The sequence below is a fragment of the Carettochelys insculpta genome, chromosome 23 (assembly GCF_033958435.1).
Source record: "Carettochelys insculpta isolate YL-2023 chromosome 23, ASM3395843v1, whole genome shotgun sequence".
Taxonomy (NCBI): Eukaryota; Metazoa; Chordata; order Testudines; family Carettochelyidae; genus Carettochelys; species Carettochelys insculpta.
The window spans coordinates 19,607,917-19,630,180 of record NC_134159.1 but is presented as its reverse complement, the minus strand read 5'-3'; the positions used below and the strand labels follow the sequence as shown (position 1 = coordinate 19,630,180).

The window sequence follows — 22,264 nt, the reverse complement described above, 5'->3', positions numbered from 1 at the left end:
AGATAAAAATGTTTAACCGGTAGGCCTGCTCAATGCACAATACCTCTATGCCATATGCTCACTCAGTGAGCCCATTTGACCCAGACACCTTCTGCTGCCATTCCAATATGCTGCCAAGAAAGACACATATTGCCAGGCAATGTAGCAATGAAGACGATAGCTTTGGTTGTGATCACTCATCCCACTTGGAACTAACTGTTCGGCTGAATGCCAGGGGATGTTGCAGAGCCATCCATACTCTTAACAGAACAGGGGCAGTTCCAGCTTTGGAACTAGTCACATTTGCTCTTTGGTCTAAAAACACAGCATGGTTTAAAAGTCTTACAATGGTTTGTTTCAGTTTTACTGCAAACAAACCACCCCGATCACCCTAGAAATTAAGGAAATGCTTCTTCTTGTACTCAAAACCTGACCATTCCTTAATATTATATATTCATGTACCTAGGCCTGTGTTTGAATTAAGAAAGGCATTGCTCAGATTTTACTGCCTAAGAGAAACAACATAACCAGCAAGAAAGGTATCACTATAAAACCTTTGAACAGTCTGCACTGGATAAAACACCAGTTCATGCACCAGTGGAGATTTCATTACTTACACAATGTGCTTTTGTCACCCCCAGTTGTGAAGTACACAGCGGAGTTAACAATAAGGACCTTACCTTCCAAATTAGGTGGCATGTTCCCAAGAGAATAGGCACCTTCCTTCATATACACCAGCAGTTCTTCTCCCGGCTTGATTTCTTTAATAACTTTATAGTAGACCTAGGGAGAGAAAAACAAAAGAGAGACAGACACGCTGAACAGGCAAAGCAATAGTTTTATAATTTTATGCAATGACTCAAATGATTCTGGCTAGGATGGGAGGCTGTCACTCTATTTGTTTGATAATTGCAACTGAGCTCTTTCTTTGCCTTTGTGTATACTCTACATGTATCAGAACTCCGTGTGGTTTGAATGATAAACTAGCATTTACAGTAAGAGTCTCTCTCATCCAGACAACAGAAAAGCTCGCTCCCCCAATAAGGTGACTGAACTTATATTTGTTCATGTAAGGGGAAAATAAAATTGCATAGAAGCACTTGGGGTTGCTACCTTACGAGACCAGACTCAAGTGGGAGCTCGAGCTCTTCAGCTGACCTAAATGATCATAGTTCCTTTGAAGTCAATGGAGCTACCCCACCTTACTCTGAGTATTTGAACCTAAAAGATGCAGTATCTCACCGCGGATGCCTTATGCCATTTTGCCCCTATCGTCAACCAAACTTAGTATTCTATAGGCCAAACTTTTCAGAATTTGGCAAGTATAATATTGCACCTCTTAGACATTGGTTTTGCCACCTTGAAGCACCATCAGGGAACATGAATAGCATTCACTCAAGGGCAGAGGCCTCAACAGACCTATGCACCACTCACTCCTCTGCTGAAACTGCATAACACAGAGCTCAAATGTTTTGAAAGAACTTACGTAATATAGATATGTACTGGAATGAGCTTTGACCACTTGTATATAAGGCAAACTTCAATAGAGCCCTAAGGATACATTTATTAGAGGGGAATAGAACTTGTTTTATTTATACAAGGTGGAAATTCATTGAATCCAAGAGACAAAAGACTAATGCTGCAAGCTAATATATGTTCACCGACACATGGCAGGTACCGCTTATTAAGCACATTATGTTGCACGCACTGTTATTTATTATGCACCATCCAAAAACATGTTGTTAGAGCTTTTACAGAGCAAGGGAGATAAGCATGATCCCACTAAGCGGACGCTCTATGGCCCTTCTGCAAATTATTACACCTGGGCAGCTTCCTGCACCCATAACAACTCAAGAATGACATAACTTATGTTCTTATGTTCCAATTCTTGTGGGCAACACAGGAAAGAGATTTTAGGAGCAAGTTGACGGAGGGAAGGTGAAGCCCCAGTAATCAAAGGTTGAGAGGTGATCTAGTGAGACATGCAGAAAAGAAAAAGTACCAAAATGGGAGTGCAAGAAGAAAACTAAAGATTGAAATTGAGCTGGTGCCTTGGTAAAACAAAAAGCAAATGTGCCAGGAGAAACGGTTTAAGACATTTTGCACCTTAGATGTGAAGCCAAGAAGGTTTCCAATTTTCCAAAGAGTTTGCTGGAGTTTGCACTAGTCTAATAGCAATACACTGAGAATTCAATGGATATTAGCTATTAACCTTAAAAAGTCAATTGGAAGGTTTTGTTAGTGCTGGGCAATCCTTTTAGTAACGGTGAATAAGTACCACAGTGTTTACATAACAGACTCATACAAATTTTCTTTTTTACAAGTTAATCAATGACAAGTCTCCTTTCCCCAGCTCCCATGCAATTTTCTTTTCTGAGTATAAACTACATTATATTCAGCACTTTCATAGTTCACTGATTTAGTTACAATAATTACTCAATCTCTGCCAATCCACAGTTTCAGTAGGAAACTAACATACAGAATTCCTATAAGTCTAATGGTGTGTACTGATCAATATCCCTCAAATGAATATTTATTCACAAAGTCTCTTTAATTTCTTCATACAGAGACTGCAGTACACAAGAATGGCCAAATTCCCAGAAGTTCAGAGCATCTGCAACTCCAGCTGAAATCAACAAGAGCTCAGCACCTCACATGATTTGGGCCTTCATTGTTTCTTGATCTGATCTTGCCAAAACTTACATAAAGTACTGGTTTTACTTCCATGTGGAGTCTCACTGAGTGCAGGAGGACAAAGTTAAATAGGGTTACTCATCTGAGTTTTTTCCAGAATGAATCCCTAATGAGATCACAAAAATCTCAAATACAACAAATAAATGCAGAGATGGCAGTAAGCTATCTCAAATATAAGATTATTTATTAATAAAGTATAAACTTTAGGGCTATGGTTACACTACAGCACTCTGTCAGCAGAAGTCACTGTCGGAAGAGACTTCCCAACAAAACTTGTGTTGACAGAGTGCAGCTACACGCAGAAGCAAATTGGGAGAGCTCTCCGCTCTGGCGACAGAGAAGCTGGAATTCCTAGCCGCTCTCTCAACAAAACAGGCACCAGGAAGCGTGGCAGACAGGCCTGCCCATTACTGGGGATGCCCTGTCTGTCGAGAGAGGACCCCTGGGGGCCTTTATGCAGCTGTTTTGTTGACAGAAATCTGTCAACAGCAGCATTCTGCATCAAAGTTTCGAGGCAGAACACTGCTGGAGAAAGTGCTGGGTTTTGTCGACACACTGTCGAAAAAGCCCATTTTGTGTATAAACGCTCCATGAGTTTTGTCAATAAAACCTGTTTTGTTGACAAAACTCTCTAAAGTAACCGTAGCATAGGAGTTTCTGCAGAGGTGTGATCTTGGGAATAATATCTTGCTCACTGCTTGTCTGTAATATCTCTTTTGTGTTTGCTTGTTATTTTAATTTGATACAATCTGAGAAATGAATTTAAATATAATCATGTTAAATTACACAGTCAGGCCCCAATTTTCCTGAAGCCAAGGGAAAGTTTTGTCTGACGAAAGAATGGGCCTAATGCATCAGCATCAGATATCAGCTTAAACTATGATTCATATTTTTAATCCTGTTAAAGAAAGAGAACAAGCTAGAAACATGTATTTACCAAGGACATAACTCTTTTTTATCATTATTGTTCAGTAAGATTATCTCCACTCATTATCTGCTGTAATAAATTGCTTATAATGGGTATAACTTCCATTCAAACCATTTTGATTTTTCAATTCATCTCATATACATTTTTGTTGAAAAGTCTATTTGGCTGGCTTAACAATCAGTGAGAAAGAAAAGCTAATTTTTTTTCAGATTTTAGTTCTTTAAAGAAAACACCTAGCTATTATTGTAAGGTAACCTAGTAGCTGAGGTGCTTTATTATGTCTCCTGAGTTCTTCCATTAGGGGGCACTCTTTACCAACTAAAATAATAGCTTGTAAATAAATACCAAAAGCTATGGGCACTCTCTCCTCACCCCGACCTTACACTGCAGCTTTCACTCACTGCTTTTCACATAACACTTGTTTTAAGGCCATCTCATCCCAACCTCCTTCTCCCAATTTAGGAGCACGCATACCAACTACACATGCAGAATCTATTGGCAGCCAAACCTATATGTAAAGATCCAAATCGTGTTTTTGCACGATTACCTTAAACCTTATGATCCAATTCAAGACAGTAAGCACAACAAAACAAGGACTTTGTGAAAACAAAAATGCCAAACATCACATGAAAACAAAAAGAGTCTAGCACAGGTAAGAAGTTATAAAGAAAGAGAAATTAAGTGTCTAACCTGTTTTCTCCGGGGAAGACGCATCAGTTCAGAGACTTGAGTTAAGTTTAAGGCTTTGAAGTAAGGTATCCCGGTATTAGTGGATCTGGTGACAAAAGCCATCCACTATACTTTAAGAGAGGCAGCAGGCCTTGTGACAGCTCCTTTGCTGAAAGATCAGCCTGGCTACTGCATTTTCATTCTGTGCATCTCTCTTACAGAGGACAGGGATTTCTTTAGAGATCCTTTTGCAATTATCTAAACTCAGACACTCCCCCTAATCTTACCAGTGAGGACTGTTCTCTCCAGAGACCCTCCCTACGTTATGCATGTAATAGAGACTATCACACTGGTGTAAATCAAAGGAAAAGGAAGTTTGGGTTATATAGCCAGCAGTCTAACTTTCAAACAGGCGGAAGATTTTATTTTCACAGCTCCATCTTCATTAACAGGCCTTACGCTCAAAAAAATTTTTCTTTTAATTGCAAGAAAAATCTGTATTATGAAGCTCAACTAATAGAGAATAAATCAGGCCAGGCCAAAAGAAAAAAATCCATTATTGTTAAATAATTTTATGACAATTTATTTGATTTCCCCAGTTGTCTCTGCTTGTGTTCATTTATTTTAAAAGTCCTATAACTTCAGCTGGAGATTAATTCAACAATTAATATCACATTCACAGCAGACCAATGAGTTCTAACATGAAAGCTGTTTTAAGTTCCGTTGTTTAACATGGACTTTTTATAGTAATGTGGACAAGATCTCAAATAGAAAGAGGGAAAATAAAATCCATCTGAAATTGACTAGTATCACATTCTTGCATTTTCTGTATTTATAAAAATCAAGCAGCCCTGTAGCACCTCAAAGACTAACACTTTTATTTATTAGTTAATGAGCTTTTGTGGGTAAGATTCACTTAATCAGTTTTGGCTTGTTTTGAATTGTTGTAAATATCTCACCCAAATTTCACTGCTTGGATTTCCAGTAACTCCTTCCCAGACCCACAACTGCTCTGATCCTATAAGTCAGTGGGTCCCTGTGTGGGCTCACAGAGTCTTCCCGTGGAGAGCTACTTGCAGGATCAGGGCCTCCAATTGTCAAGTGCTCTGAGATTCTCACCCAAAAGGCTCTATAGCAGCGGAACACATTCTTATTTTTAAAAATATATAATGTTGAGGAGTGAACATATCCCAGAGAGAATATGCTTAATCATTATGTACAAGCCACAGTCATCTGCCTCCTGGATAGACTCCAAGGAAAAACTACAGTTGATCTGAAGTGTTACTTTTTTCAAAAAAGGTTTTTCTTCATTTTCACATCATTCTGGTTTCTTTCCTGCCTCCTGCAACTGACACAAATACCAAACATCTTGTACAGTTTTCAGATCAGTCGTTACTCAGGCAAGAGCTCAATGGCAGTTTTGCCAGAGTAAGGCTTGTTTGAGTAAAGGTCTTCCGGCTAGCCTCAGCCAGCACAAAATTGATAATTTAGTGACACTTACAACTCACCAACTGAACCAAGAAAAATTGGGAAACCCAGGATACCTGCTACTGAGCATAACCCTCTGAGCCAATATGCCAGAACCAACCCAAACCGTTTTGTACATAAATATAAACAGCAGATGAACTAAAATCATGAATAAAATCTAGACCCCAATAAACTCAGTACTTAAGGGGTCCAGGATTTCACCCAATAGCTTCAAAATGGTAATTATCAATGACTCAAATTAAATCTAGTTTAATATAATATCATCCTTCGATTTTCCCCCTTCCACATGTTTCAAAACGAAAAGCAGCTGCAGTAAACAGTAACAATTAAGAAATGTAAAAATACAAGACAGATTAATTACTCTGAAAATAATGTTAGAATCTGCAGGAGTCACATTCGTTTTATCAAATGTTTCATTATAATTACCTTCATCCTGCAACTGAGCTCCTGAAATTCTGAATTAATGAAAACTATTGCTGTGTTTAAAACCTTTTCCCTTTTGTTTGCTGGGTTCTAAAACATACCAGATTAAATAGTACAGTCAAATCTTATATTTTTGAAATAATTTATCTTTTCTACTTTAATCAAAGTCCCATTACATTTCTTTTCATTTTTTCTTACATAAGAAGATGGTACCATTAACATTTTTAAACATCAGCCAAACATTAATGACTAGTGAATGATATTTATCCAGAGAAGAAAATACAAAAATATAACTTTAGGGCAGCACTCTCTCAGATTTGAAAATGTTACTACCATTTGCACTTCTTGATTCTCCTAAGAATTTCTCACTTTAGCTGGATATGGATTATTAATAAAAACAGACAAACCTATATTGGATCAAGGCACAAACCACAGCACAAAGGAAAGACTCCCAGTGACGTCAATGAGTTTTGGACTACTTTTAGGAGTCCCTTTTAATTCTCCCTCTTAAATTTTGTGTTTCTCAAGTTGTTTATAAGGATGTGAGCCTGATGTTTGGGCTACATAGAAGAACCTAGCTCTGAGCAGAGTACATCATTTTGCAGCATATTTAAAAAAAAAGTACAATTATTGATTATGCAGAATTCCCCTTCATTTACACTATATGACAATGGAGCTAATAACTGTACCTCTCCTGAAACAGACATTTCAAAACAATGTGGTAACTGTGCACATGCAATAGATGAAGATGAAGTGTTGAATAAACAAAGTTTGCCTGGGCAATACCTCATTATTCAAGTATCTTTCATTAGAAACAGCATTGTTTACCTGTTGCATGAGTGATGGCTGCTATTTACTCAAGCTTCAGCGTGATAGCATTTTTCTGCTTTTAAGAAGAGCACACACCACAGAACTGAGAAAACAGCTGCAGTGTTCGGCCAAAGATCAAAAAGTGCACCCACTAATTGCATCAGTGTGCAACAGACGTGAAGTACACAGTTTGAGAGAATTTAAATGGAGAATTACTGCTGTAGGGCATTTTTCTCCCTAGTTATATTAGAAATTACATGACTAACCCAAAAAGTATTTTTAAGTGCTGCTAGTCTAAAGATACTGTCAGACATATGTAAACTATACCATGCCAGTGTGTTGTTGCCTGAGCTGGTATTGGTAAGTACTTTGCCCATATATGTGGGCAAATCGAGATTGTGTATTTTGCTTTTACTTGGATGTTTATTGGGCCAATAACAACTGGCTTTGAAAATATGCTCAAAATTGTATTTGGAAAATTCGTTTACATATAGATCTGGAGGATAAAATGTTACAACTGGTGTCTTTAAAGAACAGCAACCAGTTCCTTTAGAAGAAGTTGAGAAAATATTTAGCCATCCACATTCTGTTTGCAGGCACACTTCTGCAAAACCAGAATAGTTTTATTGGCATTATTGGAGCTGGTCCTGCTTCCCATGGGTGTCAGTGAGATCAGAGCTCAGTCCTATGCATAGCAAAATAAGAGTGAAAAGGACCAAGTCCCAATGTAAACATGCATTATTTTTGTCTGGATAGCAAAAGGTTTTGATTAAAACCTTGTCCTGGCTTTCATCAGCACAATAGTGTTTAGTTATTTTGTGGGTAATCTTTTATTGTAGAACTTGTGTTTTCTTTACATGTTTAAAGAACAAAGATTAATCTTTGCATGCCTACTGAATGGGTGGGGTGAAACTTTTCACCATGTAGCCTGGGTCCCAGTTCATAGAAAGAATGTGCACCAGGCTGTACAAGAAATTAACATTCAGTTGTTTGTTATGCTGAAATTGAAAATGTTCATTCGTTTTGAAAAGTCACATTCGGCTTGAGCCAATAAAATTCTGAGCTGCCCAAATTCTCATGACATGGATATTGATGGTGCTCAGGACCTTGCAGAATCAAACCCCAGTTAACAGTGCCTCTAACATGCTAAATGTACAACACATGACATGTGGGAGGATTAATGCTTGTAAAACACTATGGCCCCAACCCTACAAACATAATCATGTAAATAAAGCGGCTCCTGTGCATAAACTTACCCCTGGGCATAAGTATTGAAAGATCAGCCCTCATCTGAGTGTTAATTGTTATTTCATTCACACTGAATTCTAAGAAGTGTCAGGAAAAGAAAGAAGAGTGAAGAGTGAAATATGATTTTCTCCCTTCAGTTTAAATGAGGGCTGAAATAGATAGGTTTTCACTAGCCACCAGGTGATTTAAAATGCACTTGAAGGTCTAGTGTGTCTTTGTAATTTTGCTCCTTGGTTTCCTGCTGGATCTGATGGGTGGGATCGGAAATACCTAAACCTGGAGTTTGGGGTCTAGGGAGTGCACTGTGACAGGTACCAGACATTGGCAAAGGTGCTAAAAAGAGTATTTTCTTCTACTCCAGAAGACAACTGTGGCTAGTTGCAATGCTTTCTGATTCCCACTGCATCCTACCGGAGCTGGAACTGGCTCATGCTCAGCTGAGACAAACTTCAGCCCTGAGGAGGAGGTATGTGAGTTTTTTCCTTTTCTGTTACCTCCTCGTTTCATATTTCTGTTTGTTCCCCCTTCACATTAGAACACCTCCAGCTGAGAATCCTAGGCCTGTCTGTATCTATTGAAATTCCTCAAACCAGACTATCCACCAGCAATTTCACCAGAGTCTCACTTAAATAATGCCAAAAGTTTGCATTTTTCCAATCAAGGAAAGTTGTGTTTGCATTTTGTTTTTAAGGTGGTGAGGAAACCAGGAAATGGGGGTAGTGTGGGGATAATATTAATACAGCATGGGCTTGCTTACTGGTGTCTTCCACCACATAAAATTAAAAATAATAACAACAACAAAGCCTACAAGGATTTCAATGAGCTGCTGATTATCCTAAAAATTACAAAGCCTAGAGCTACCCACAGACTGTCATAATGAACTGCTTGAGAAAAAGTACACCCTGACCTTGATGTTGCTCTGCCTATGATTTCTTCACATAAGTGTCTGGTTATCACTCACCATTGTCTGCTGCACTTTATACACTGGACCTTTTCATTCCTACCAGCTGGCTTGACCTAAAAGTCTTCATTGCTTCAGGAAAGAGGCTGGAGGGAGAAAACACTTTGAAATGCCGACCATCTAGTGGCATTCAAGGCTCTTTTTCTTCCCCTCTTCTTGAATAACCATTTTGTTACCTTTTTATGTACATTTTAATGATCTTTTGAATAAAGGGAACACCCAAGAAATGGCTAGAATGTAGCAGCAGGTAGAGAAAACAGGTTGAGGGTGGGTGGGGAAAGCAATAAATCAATTTTTTTCTAATCAGACTGTTACGTAAATAGAACCGATGCACAATCAAGAAGCTCCAGATGAAGGGAAAGAAATGCAATTAGTAGGTCTTTAAATAAAATGTGATACAAAGAATCATTTAGCCCTCTAGCTGTTGGCAACACACACACACTCAGTTCATTAGCCTGGCATGCTTAGAAACAGTGGTCCAATGGCTAATATTTCAAACAGAAAAAAATGGACATTAACATCAAATTAGCATATTTCATTTAGTCTCATTTTTGTACTTATACTTTTTTGCAAGGAGCCGGAACTTGGAAGGTACTTACCCCACCTAATGATCTGCCTTGGTGGTTTGTGTTTGTTACTGTAGCAACACTGGTAAATTCAGAAACTGGAAGCAGCTTCTTTAAATTCCTGGTGCAGGGCTTTTTTGGCAATGGCAGGTGTTAGTTAAGTGGAGCTGCTTGAACAGATTGTTGGGCAAGGCAACATTTCTTAAGGCTGGGAATGGACGCAACTCACTGGAGACATGGTGAGTAAGATATTAGGCAGTGCCAGAAGGTGTATCCCATTGTACTGGAGCAGCTAAATTTACTGGCAGACCCAAAGATATGACTTAGTGCATCACACAGATTATTCAAGTTTAGCCTGCTACAGTGGGAGAAAATCAGACCATTTGTTGCCTGCCTGGAGACCTGCATAATCTGACTGTAAAGGTCTAGGTAATAGGTAAGTGGAAACGTAATGGCCCCACAATATTTAGCTTCTCGCTCTCTGAAACTGAGACATGGAGTCCAGCTCCACCTGTAGACAAAATGTCCAGTGTGACTTTAGCTGTGAGGCAAGTGGCTGAGGATAAATGTAAGGTTCTTGGTTGTCGGGTCCAACCAAAGTTGTGGTCTGTTTTGGTGAATTTCACGGTCATAGCATTTTAGAAATGGCAAATGTCATAATTTCTGTGATTTAAATTTGAAATGTTACAAGACTGTGATGTGGGGGGTTTAACCCAAAAAGGACTGTTGAGTGTGTGTCGGTGGGGTCACAAGATTATTCGGGGGGGCGGGCAGGAAGGGTAATGGAACTGGTACCCTGATTTTTGCACTGCTGCTGGCAGTGTGCTGCCTTCAGAGCTGGGCCCCGGGAGAGCAGCAACCGCGGGCTGGGAATCCAGCTCTGAAGGCAGAGCCACCAGCAGCAGCAGAACAGAAGGATGGCTTGGGATAGTATTGCTGCTCTTCCTTCTGTGCTGCTGCTGGCAGGGTGCTGCCTTCAGAATCGAGGACCTGGCCAACAGCCGCTGCTCTGGCTGACCAACTGTGAAGCCAGCACAAAAGTAAGCCTGGCAAACTGGCAATACCACCTCCCCTGCAAAAAAAAAAAAAAAAAAAAAATTAATCCTGCAACCATCCTGCAGCTTTCTTTTGGGTCAGGATCCCCTTAGTCTGAGAAATGCTGATCTTCCCCATGAAACCTGCATAGTTTAGGGTGAGAGCACGCAAAAGACGAGATTTCACAGGAGGCGATCATCCAGATCCTATTGCAGTATTTAGGCTTTCCCATTCAAACTCATTTCCAAAGTCAAGCTCCACGGGAGCATGTTAAAACATGAATGAGAAAAAAAGTTTAGGGAACTCTTTCAAAATTCACCAAGTTTGGGTTTGGACTGGGTCCAGCATGGGGTAAAAAGTTCATATCCATTCTCATTTTATATGGACTGATGTGTCCCTCTACGTGAGACTCGGAGCCATACTCTGACTTCCATTTCTCCTCAAGAGTTTCTTGCATCTTTTTCCCTACCAACATGCATGTTAGAAAGGTGTTCTCATTCACAGCTCACTCAGCTGTTTATGCTTCCTATTGGCAATGCTGGGTAGTAATAATCTTAGCACTGCACTTCTCATTAGAGGTACATCTGAATCAACATCGTGGACGTGAACTTGACTTAATCTGCAGTTTTTATAAGTCCCCAGATCAAATTGTTCATCATGCATCAATTTTGAGTTTTTATTCTTCTGGGCACTTTACAAACACTAACTAAATAATACTTGCAACTCTTGGTCATCTCTCTTGGAGGAAAGATGACCAAGCCTTTGGGAACAGCTTTATAAAACTCACACTAATTCCTTGTAATATCCCCTCCCCAAGGAGGGCGTGTTACAGGCATCTCTACAACATGCCTATTGCTGTCTCTGAACAGTCCCCAAAACCATCCCCTCCAACACACTTAAATGCAGACAAAAACATCACAGCTTGGGGCAGACTTTCTACCCAGCCTTGTCAGCGTACAGCTTGAAAGACAAGCATGCATCTCCATTAATTTCTTTATTTTTTAATCAAGAGAATTCAGGTTTCATGCTTGATGTCAATGATTTGCAATTTCCCCTTCCTAGAAAAGAGGTCTTTGGGCCAGCAGATCTCCACCAGTCTAGCACTCTGAAAAAGATCCTGTTATTGATATCAACAGCAGTGTCCCTGAACTGATATCCCACTTTGATTCAGCAAAAGGTATTGGTGTTCTACATGGCTTGCTAAATTATGGGCCCAAACAACTGTCATGACTTTAGATTGGGCTATCTAAGCCTCTGTCTTGGATTAAAAAAGAAACCCTGGAGATAATCTGCTGATTGTTATTAGGTCGCTCTTGCAGCATTTATAGAATAAGTGGAAAGAAATATGTGTGTCATTTTCTTGACTTGCACACAAAGAAGAGATAACATCCCCATGAGGGCTCTTTTACCAGCACTCTTCAAGTCTGAGGGGTGCCAGAGAAGGATAAAAATAAACAAAAGAAAAATGCAGCTAGTGAAATGGAAAACACGACCTCTTGGAAACTAAATGGCCCCTGCTTCATTTCCCTATCATTCCCTTGTTGTCTTACATTGTGCAACCTTATGAAGAAGCTTTTCAACTGCATATATCCTCTTCAAGTGCCAGGGTGATAGCCGTCTGCTACCAGAGACAATCACTTCAGGAACAAACAAGTTGCCTTAAAAACATTTACAAATTGATTCCTTGGGAGTTTTATTCTGTTCCCCATGTGGCAGTAACACAACTTGAGTTATACGCACCTCCTTTTTGACCAGGCATCAGCATTAATTCCCTAAAGAAGAGCTGATATAAAGTACAAAGCTTTTTTTTCCCCCTCTTTCTTTTATGGATAAAAACCCCTTACTTATGGCTGGAATCACCACCACCTTGTGCCTTGTATGAGCTTTGTGACTGTGTACAGTGCTGTCAAAACAGAACGTGGTTTTTTATACAGGTGTAAAGAACCACACTGCCATGGCTATCTGTATGTGTGCTGAAAAAAGGATCTTTTTCCAGTGTATGCACTCATTCTGCTTATTCCTCAGGCAAAGCCGTTATACTTCCTCTGTGATGTCATCTGCTCAGTAACCAAGTATGATGTCACAAACAGAATGTTACGGCCAGTGTGAGTTTGTGTGTGGACAGTGGAGGGGAAGACAGAATAAGCTGCAGGCACAGACAAAGTCATATCAATTATTGGGTTTTAGATTTTTGGACGTTAAGAAAAAAACATTACCAAGCTTTATACATTGTTAAAACAAAACACCACATGTCAAAACATGCAACAGATCACACTTGTTTTCACTATTCATTTGTTACTCCACTTGTAACAAGCCTAATTCATAAGTCCAAAGCACTGGATATGGACTCTGATACATTCTCAAGCAGCAGTCTTCTGTGGGTGTCTATTTGTACTGTGACAAAGTCAGTCCTGTTCCTGGGCCTCTGTCGTCTGGTCTGTCCATTAGGACCCCTTAAAGGCCCTGTTGCCCTCGCTGGGGCAAGGGGTGGTCTGGGGGGCACCTGGCCTCCGCCCACTTGTACCGGGTTCCAACCCAGGGATCCTGTGCAGCTGCCAGTGGGAGGAGCTGACTCCCTTACCCTTGCCACAGCAACTCTCCTCCCTGGGCCACTTCCCCAGACAATTCCCCTGGTACCTTCTCCAGGCTGTAGCAGTCACGGGTCCTCAATCTTGACCTTGTAGAAGCTCCTGCTCTCCCGCTGTGATCTCTGGTGTTCCTGCTGCTCTCCTCTGCTCCTTTCAAACCTGTTCACTCTCTGCTCCTGTCTCCTTGTGTCTCTCTGCTCACCTCTCACTCTCTCCCCCTTGCCGTTCCCACCGTGGGGGGGTTTTAAAGGCCTCGTATTGGCCCAGTCATTGGGACCAGCTGGCTTTAATGAGGCTGAGCCATCTCCTAGCCAGCTGCCTGTGATTGCCCTGCAGGTACTTCTGCTTGTCTGGGCTCCCTCTGAGGGGCCCTTCAGCCTGGCTCTGCCACAGATCCCTCCACCCCCGTTCAACATCCTGGGGTTGGGCTACTTGGGTCCAGCAACAGTGCACTCCGGACAAGCCAGCTGCATTTCCATTTTGGCTTCTGGATCGATGTTGCACCTTGAAATTGAAGGGCTGCAGGGACAGGAACCATCTGGTGACCCTCGCGTTTTTGTCTTTGTTGCAGTGCATCCATTGTAGGAGTGCATGATTGATGACTAGGGTGAACTTCTGCCCCAGGAGGTAATAGCGTAGGGCCTCCATGGCCCATTTCACTGCAAGGCATTCCCTCTCTACGATGGCCTATCTTTGCTCACGCTGCAGGAAGTTTCTGCTAAGGTATAGGATGGGATGCTCCTCCTCTGCTACCATCTGCGACAATACCGCCCCAGCCCGACTTCTGAGGCATCAGGCTGTAGGATAAATTCCTTCTTAAAATCAGGGGCAATGAGGATGGGGTCACTGCAGAGGGCAGTTTTCAGGTCCATAAAAGCCTCCTCAGCTGCCTGGGTCCATTTTACAATATCAGGGCCATGGGCTCTGGTCAGGTCAGTCAATGGGTACACCCTGGAGACGAAGTGGGGAATGAACCGGTGGTACTACGCAACCAGCCCTAAGAAGGCTCTGACCTTCTTCTTTCAGGATGGATGGGGCCAGCTTTGTATTGCCTCTACTTTATTCAGTTGGGGTCTTACCAAACCCCTTCCTACAATATACCCAAGGTACTTGGCTTCAGCTAACCTGATCGCACTCTTAGTGGGGTTCGCTGTAAGGCCAGCTTTCCTCAGGGTCTCCAACACAGCTTCCACCTTCTCAAGGTGCGTGTCCCAATCTGGCATGTGGACAACGACATCGTCTAAGTAGGCAGCTGCATACTTGGCATGTTGACGCAGTAGTTTGTCTATGAATCTTTGGAGTGTTGCGGGCGCGCCATGCAGACCGAAGGGGAGGGCGGTGTACTGGAAGAGTCCATCTGAGGTTGAGGAGGCCATTTCCTCTTTGGCCCCTGGGGTCAGAGGAATTTGCCAGTAGCCTTTGGTTAAATTGAGGGTGGACAGAAATCGAGCTTTTCCCAGTTGGTTGATCAGTTCATCTACCTGTGGCATGGGGCAGGCATCAAATTTCGATACCTCATTCAGCCTTTGGAAGTCGTTGCAAAACCATAGGCTTCCATCTGGCTTGGGTACCAATATGATAGGGCTAGACCATTGGATGTATGACTCTTCAATGATGCCCAACTCCAGCATTTTTTTAACTTCTGCTTTGATCTCCCCTTTCTTTGCCTCGTGTATCCAGTAGGGCTTCACATTCACTTTAACTTCTGGATCAGTGACGATGTCATGGTACACCTCTGTTGTTCTGCTGGGTTTAGCTGAAAACACATCATGGCTTCTCTCTATCATGTCAAATACTTCCATGCGTTGACCTGGGGTCAGCTCAGGAGATATCCCCACCTGCTTCTGGGCATCCTCCTCTGGGGCTGGTGCTCCCAGAACAGCCAGCTCTACTTCTCTGTCCCGCCATGGTTTTAACAAGTTGACATGATATATCTGCTCTGGCTTCCATCGGACAGGCTGGCGGACCTTATAATCCACCTCGCCAACAACTTCTATCACCTCATATGGCCCCTGCCACCTGGCGATGAGTTTACTTTTGGCTGTTGGCACCAACACCATCACCCGGTCTCTCACCTGGAATTTCCAGGGTGTCACTTGCAGGTTGTAGTGGGCTTGCTGGGCTTTCTGCGCCTTCTCTAAGTGTTCCCGCACGACTGGGGTGACTCTGGAGATTCAGTCTCTCATCTGCAGCACATGATCAATGATGTTCTGCCCCAGGTTGGGCTGTTCCTCCCAGGCCTCTTTGACAAGGTCGAGAATTTCCCGGGGGTTACGGCCATACAAGAGCTCAAATGGGGAAAACCCAGTAGAAGCTTGAGGGACCTCCGTTACAGCAAACATGAGAAATGGCAGCAGCATGTCCCAGTCCTTGCTGTCTCGACTCACAACTTTTCTTATCATGCTTTTCAGAGTTCTATTAAATCGCTTCATGAGACTGCCAGTCTGGGGATGATAGACTGATATCCTCAGGATGCATATCCGGCGCAAGGTACATAAGTCCTTCATGAGCTTGGACACAGAGGGGGTGCCCTGATCTGTTAGTATTTCCTTGGGTATCCCCACCTTCGAGAAAATGTGGATTAGCTCCTTCGCTATTGTTTTGGACAGGGTATTGCGCAGAGGCACAGTGTCTGGATACCTGTTGGCATAGTCCACAACAACTAGGATGCTCTGGTGCCCCCGTGCAGACTTCTCTAGTGGCCCAAATATGTCCATGGCGATCCTCTCAAAGGGGACCTCGGTGATTGGTAGGGCACCAATGGGGCCCACAGGTGAGGTCGGAGCCCGTGTAACTGGCATTCTGGACATGAAGTACAATATTTCCGGACTTCTGTATAGATCCCTGGCCAAATGAATCTCCGCAGAATGTGGTCTCGGGTCTTGTCCATCCCCAGATGCCCCCCAAAGTAGTGGCTGTGGGCCAGCTCCATTACTGCCCTATGGTGCTTCTGAGGTACTAAAAGTTGTTCTACCCCTTGGTCCTGTATCCGGGCTACTCTGTACAACAAGTACCCCTTAATTACATAATAAGGGCCCGTACCTTTGCTCCTTCCCTCTACAGGGGTCCCATTAACCTCGACCACCTCCTTATGGACATTCTGGAGCACTGGGTCATTGGCCTGATCCTGGCCAAATGTTTCCTGAGGGAGACTCACATGTTCAGGGTCGGGGGGCCCATCTTGTCCCCCTCCCCTGATAAGCTAGGCCCTGCCTCTAGCTCACCTAGTTCCCTGCTTTCTTCCCTAGTAGTCAGATGGGGTTGCCTGCCTGCCAGGACCTGCTTCAGATTGTGGCCCAATATCCTGGTTCCCAGCCTGTTGGCTGCCCTTCTCTCCCACCTCGTCTTATGGGCCTTCCCGGCAACTAAGAATAGGTCCTGGGAAAATTCACAGAAGATTGGGACCAGGCTATCCCCTTCGGCCCCAACGTGCTGTAGTAGGTTATTGAACCCGGGGAAGTCCTGCCTATGACCACGGGATAGGGGAGCTTGGGAACCACTCCTGCAGTTACGTTACCTTGGACCTCTATCTTTACTGGGCTGGCCGGATAAATAATTAACATCCCCATAAACACAAGAGATCCCTGTGCATTTGGCCCGGGTCAGTTGGTCCTGTCCCAATAACATCTCCGATATCAAAGTAACCTCACTCCCAGAGTCTACCAATGCAGTTGTTTCTATCCCATTCATCTTCACCGGGTGTGTGTACTGATGAGGGGCTGCTGAAACGCCAGCAAGGTGAATCAGGGCACAGGGATCTTGCAGGCACCCCAGGCCACATTGCATGGGCTCCTCCTGATTGGGGCATTGTGCAGCTATATGCCTCAGCTCCCCACAGACGTAACACCTATGCCCTCTGTGGGGCATCCACCTTTTCTTTGGGCTGCTGGGTCTGGCTCTTGGGCCTTCCCTACCTTTGCCCCCAAGCTTCCTCATACCCTCCAGCTGTTCCTGTGCCCCCTTCTTCTCTGCCCGTGCCCATTCTGGAGCTTCAGGAACAGGGGCCCTGGGAATGAGGCTGGGCTCCTTGCTCCGCCACACCCTTTCCCCGGGGGGGGCGTCGAAACAGTTCCCTGGCCATCAAGCATCTCTCCATGAGGGCCACTAGCTCACTGAAGGTAGCAGGGTTATTCTGCCCAACTCACTCCTGTAGGTCAGGTGGCAGTCCTCTGATATATCTGTCCAGGATGACTACCTTGATGACCTTCTCTGCACTGTGGACCTCCGGCCACAACCACTTCCGGGCCAGGTGGATTAGGTCAAACAACTGGGTTTGCGGGATTTTGTTCTCCCAGTACTTCCATTCATGAAACCTTTGGGCCCTCACTGACACCGTGACACCTGCCCATGCTAGGATTTCTGCCTTCAGCTGGGGGTAGTCTGAAGCTGCTTCTTCCACCATGTCTATGCCTTCTGGACTCAAAAATGGGGCTAAAATACTGGCCTTCTGAGCCTGGGGCCAGCGCTCCTGTACCGTGCTTCTCTCAAAGGCTAACAGGTAGGTCTCAACATCATCATCCCCTGTCATCTTCTGTAGGTAACAGCTAGCACGTGCCGACTGGGTCCTGTCCTGATTTGGTATCTGGAGAGCCAGGGCCTTCACTGCTCCACGACCTCCTGTAGGGTAGTGCGGTCCTGGGCAGCCTGACTCACCAGCAGCTGCTTCGTTCCCTGCTGGACCTGAGTAGCCTCTTGCTGGGCAGCCGTGGCCTGCAGGAGTGCCTTTATCACATCCGCCATGGGTACTTCTTTGCGAGGGGCCCAGATAGTTGGCTTTAGGGTTGTTGTGAACCTCACAGCAGTTAGATCCCACGGTTGCAACCACATGTGACAAAGTCAGTCCTATTCTTGGGCCTCTGTCCTCTGGTCAGTCCATTAGGACCCCTTAAGGGCCCTGTTGCCCTCGCTGGGGTGAGGAGTGGTCTGGGAGGAACCTGGCCCCCACCCACTTGTGCCAGGTTCTGGCCCAGGGACCCTGTGCCCCTTCCATCTTGCCCTGGGGCCCACGGTAGCTGTTGGCCCTGCTGTTATTGATGGACTTTTTTTTTGTTGGCTTGTGTGTGTACAGTAAAACTGACATTTATTGATAAAGATTTCATCTTTCCATGTCTAAATATATGTAGGGAATAGAGAGCTTGTTCACCTGAAATAAAATGAGACCCATATATTAACCTAAAACTCAAAGAGAGCAAAGAAAAAATACCAGGTGAAAGGCTGCTCCTGTTGTAGTGTCACTTTGGCTGTAATTCCAGAAATATCATGAATCTCAGGAGAAAGCACAAATTCATCTTGTTGAAGTTTGATTCCAAGACCAGAGATGTTCAAAAAAAGCATGCAGATTTGAGGGCAATTATCTCAGCTGTCTACAGTATATAACTCCTCTGAATTTTCACATGGTGTTGTTTTGTTTTTCCCCTACATACAAAGCAAACCTGTGTTTGTTAAAGCGATCAGTAGAATGTGGCCACCTGATAATTGCCAACATCATAAAAAAATATGCTGACGGCTCAGTGGAGAAGATGCGTACCTGGTCATTAATGGGACATACAGCTAGATTTTGTTCATCACAGGAACATGCTACTCGAATGTATTTCAGCCAATTTCCAGCTCCAGTCTGATTAGTGTCAGCGCAGAATTTTTCATTTCCCAGGTCATCGGCAATCTAAAGATGAAAAGGAGGTAGATATTTTTCAGTTGACACGAAAGGATGATAAATATGGAAATCAACAAGTGAGAAATGTACTTTTATAGTTATTTGTATTGCAAGGCTCCCAAACAAGAAAACAAGCTACAGAAATAGCTTTTAGCCTACATGACTAATAAAGACATGCAAACAGAATAACACCAGTTATATTACACAGCTGCTTAAGTCCCAGTGAAAGAGTGTCAGACTAGAAGAACCTCCACTGATTTGAGGGGCACATGATCACATCCATAATGAATAAGGCCCTGCCAAATGCATGACCATGAAAAACATGTCATGGACCATGAAATCTGGTCTTCTGCATGCTCCTACCCTGTGTTATGCTGATTTCATAGAGGAGACCAGTGTTTCTCAAACTGGAGGCCCTGACACAAAGAGGAGTTGCATGGGGTCAAGAGGTTATTTCAGCATAATTACAGTATTGCCACTCTTATTTCTGCATTTTCTTCAGAAGGGGTGGCCTGGTGCCCAGGTCTGAAGGCAGCGCCCCACCAGCAGCAGTGCAAAAGTAAGGGTGGCAATACCATACCACCCTTACTCCTGTGTTGCTGCTGGTAGTGGCTCTGCCTTCAGAGCTGGGCTCCTGGCCAGCAGCCACTACTCTCCAGCTGCCTAGCTCTGCAGGCCGCACTGCCACCAGCAGCAGCACAGAAGTAAGGGTAGCAGACCTGTAACCATCCTTACAATAACCTTATGACCTGATCCAGACTCCTTTTTGGATCAGGGCCCCTACAATTAGAACACCATGACATTTCAGATTTAAAGAGCTGAAAATGTGAATTTTATGAGTTTTAAAGTACTATCACCATGAAAAGGACCAAAATGGACCATGAATTTGGTAGGACCCTAATAATGAGCCATGAAAATAGAGCTCTTGTATCCACATATCTATTACAACTCAACAGGTCACCTTTTCTGACCTGGTTTCTATGAACTATCTAGGCACTTTTATGGCTCCATCTCCATCTTGTCTGTTTCTATTCTTAGGTTTAAAAAAGGATCACACCACTTACTGTAAATAAAAACAGACATTCGATTCCTCAAAAACAAATTAAGAGTAAAACAGACTGTTTTCTTAAAGTTGCAAAATTAAATGTATAAATAAAGCTGGACACCAAAAAATTCTATCCTGATTTGTACTATTATCCCCTGCTGTTATGACCTGGAGTTGGTAGATCTGCACAGATGTGGAAGGTGTAACTTTCAGAACAGAAACCCTTAGCATAACAGAAGGGTTCTGAGGTAAGGGAGAGAGGAAGGGTGGTCTGTAAGCTAAAAAAGGCATCAACAGCATAAGACGTATGGCTTTTGCTTTCTTAAAACAGGAACATAACATTTGAGCGTGTAGTGATCAACAGGTACCCAACATTTCACACCACCGTATTTGAAAAGATGTTGGTTTTTTTCCAGCGTCACACTCAAAATGAAATTTACCAAATTACACATTATCTAACGGGTGAGGGAAACAAACAAACAAACCAAACCCCACAGCTTAAATAGGTTTTAATCATGTCACCATTTCTCAGTGATAACCACCCAGATTGATGATCCCTTGTGAATGTCTTGGTTTTTAAATTTAAATTCCCCTCTAACTCTCAGAGCCAGGAACCTTGCATGATTATTTCTGCCTTCCAAGGTTCTCAATATGCTTTTCCAGCAATTAATACCTCATTGGGCATGATGATACAGGTTGAACTTCTCTAATGCAGAACTCTCTCATCCAGCAAACTCTGTAAGCCGGCATGATTTTAGTTAGCCAGAAGACCATTTATCATGGGTGTGGCTAAGTTTCCCGTGGGCCTATAAAGTTTGTTTACGGCCATAAGTCCTGGCTCTCAGTGTTCTGGGCTGTTATTTAGCTCTAAGTTACCCCTTAAATGTCTTCTAAGAGCTCAGTAAGCAGTGGAAATGTTGTTAGTATGCTAGACAATATTGACCTCCCATCATCCGGCAAATTCTCTCGTTCGGCACTGGTCAGGTCCCAAGGGTGCTGGATGAGAGAGGTTCAACATGTACTTTTTTACCCATTTATAAGATGAAGAAACTGGGAGAGTGGGGCAGAGCAGAAGAGTTAAGTGACATGCTGAAAGTAATAATGAGTCAGAGGCAGGGATGAAAATTAGAAACTGCAGGGCCAGATTCTCAGCGGGTGCAAATCAGCATGTAGATTTGCGCACCATTTGAGGGTCTGGATCCATGAGTCCTAATGCCCCAATTTCTGCTCTGAGCATTAGATCACATTTTCTTAAACGAGCTGCATTAAAAATGGAAAAAAGGGAAAATCAGGGAGGTTAGAGCAGGGATAATCAACAGGCAGGATGCAGGCCAAACATGGACCACCAGATGCTTTTGAATGGACCCAAAAATCTTTTTATTTACTTACATCAGACCGGCTCTACTGGGTCAGACCAAAGATCCATCTGGCCCAGTATCCTGTCTTCCAACAGTGGCCAATGCCAGGTGCCCCAGAGGGAATAAACAGAACAGATAATCATCAGCAATTCATCCCCCATCACCCACGATTTTCAAAGATATTTGCCACACCAGAGAACATGTAGAAGTTTTGGATTCTATGCCAGGCTCTGGAGCATCATATTCTGTAGCGATCCCAGATTCTTCTGCCAATTCTCCCCAGCTTAATTCTATTCACCATTCCCTCCAATTTGTCCCTATCCCAGTCTTGCATTTTCCCTGCATCATCCCAGTCCCACTCCCATTATCTAGTCAGTTTCAGTCATTTCCCCTTCAGGGTTGCTCACCGCAGTCTGCTTTCTGAACCTCCTTTCTCCCAGTCTCAGCTTCCTGGCCTGGACAGTTCCAGTTCTCCCCTTTCAGGCTCCTCCGCCCCCTCCCAGCTTGTGCTTGTGTCCCCTGTCAGATTTTCCAGCCCCACTGGTTCCCTATCCCAAGTTCCCTCCATAAGCACCTCATCTAATCTCAGTGTCCCCCTCCCAGAGTCCTTTTCTCTCTTTGCCCAGCCAGTCCCAGTTCTCTCCCTGCAGCCTGATTCCTATCTACCCTCCTACCAACCTCCATCACCCTTCTCCATGACTTCCCAGGCTTCTTTCCAGGCCAGTCCCAGACTCTTTCACACCTCCAGTTCTCAGTCCCTGTCTCCCTCCATGCTCCTGCTCATTGTTTCAAAGGATTCGCCAACCCTTGCTTGCTTTG

The 22,264-nt window shown here is 43.5% G+C and overlaps 1 protein-coding gene across 3 annotated transcripts in view; it reads right to left on the bottom strand.

Moving 5' to 3' along the window:
* Positions 1–22,264, bottom strand: part of PRDM16 (PR/SET domain 16) — a 526,795-nt gene that overhangs the window by 59,308 nt on the left and 445,223 nt on the right. For all 3 annotated transcript variants that reach the window (XM_074975910.1, XM_074975911.1, XM_074975909.1), the window contains 2 exons: positions 18,917–19,051; positions 660–762 (listed from right to left, as the gene is read on the bottom strand). In XM_074975910.1, the coding sequence (XP_074832011.1) occupies positions 660–762; positions 18,917–19,051 (238 nt within the window). The remainder of the gene's footprint in view (positions 1–659; positions 763–18,916; positions 19,052–22,264) is intronic.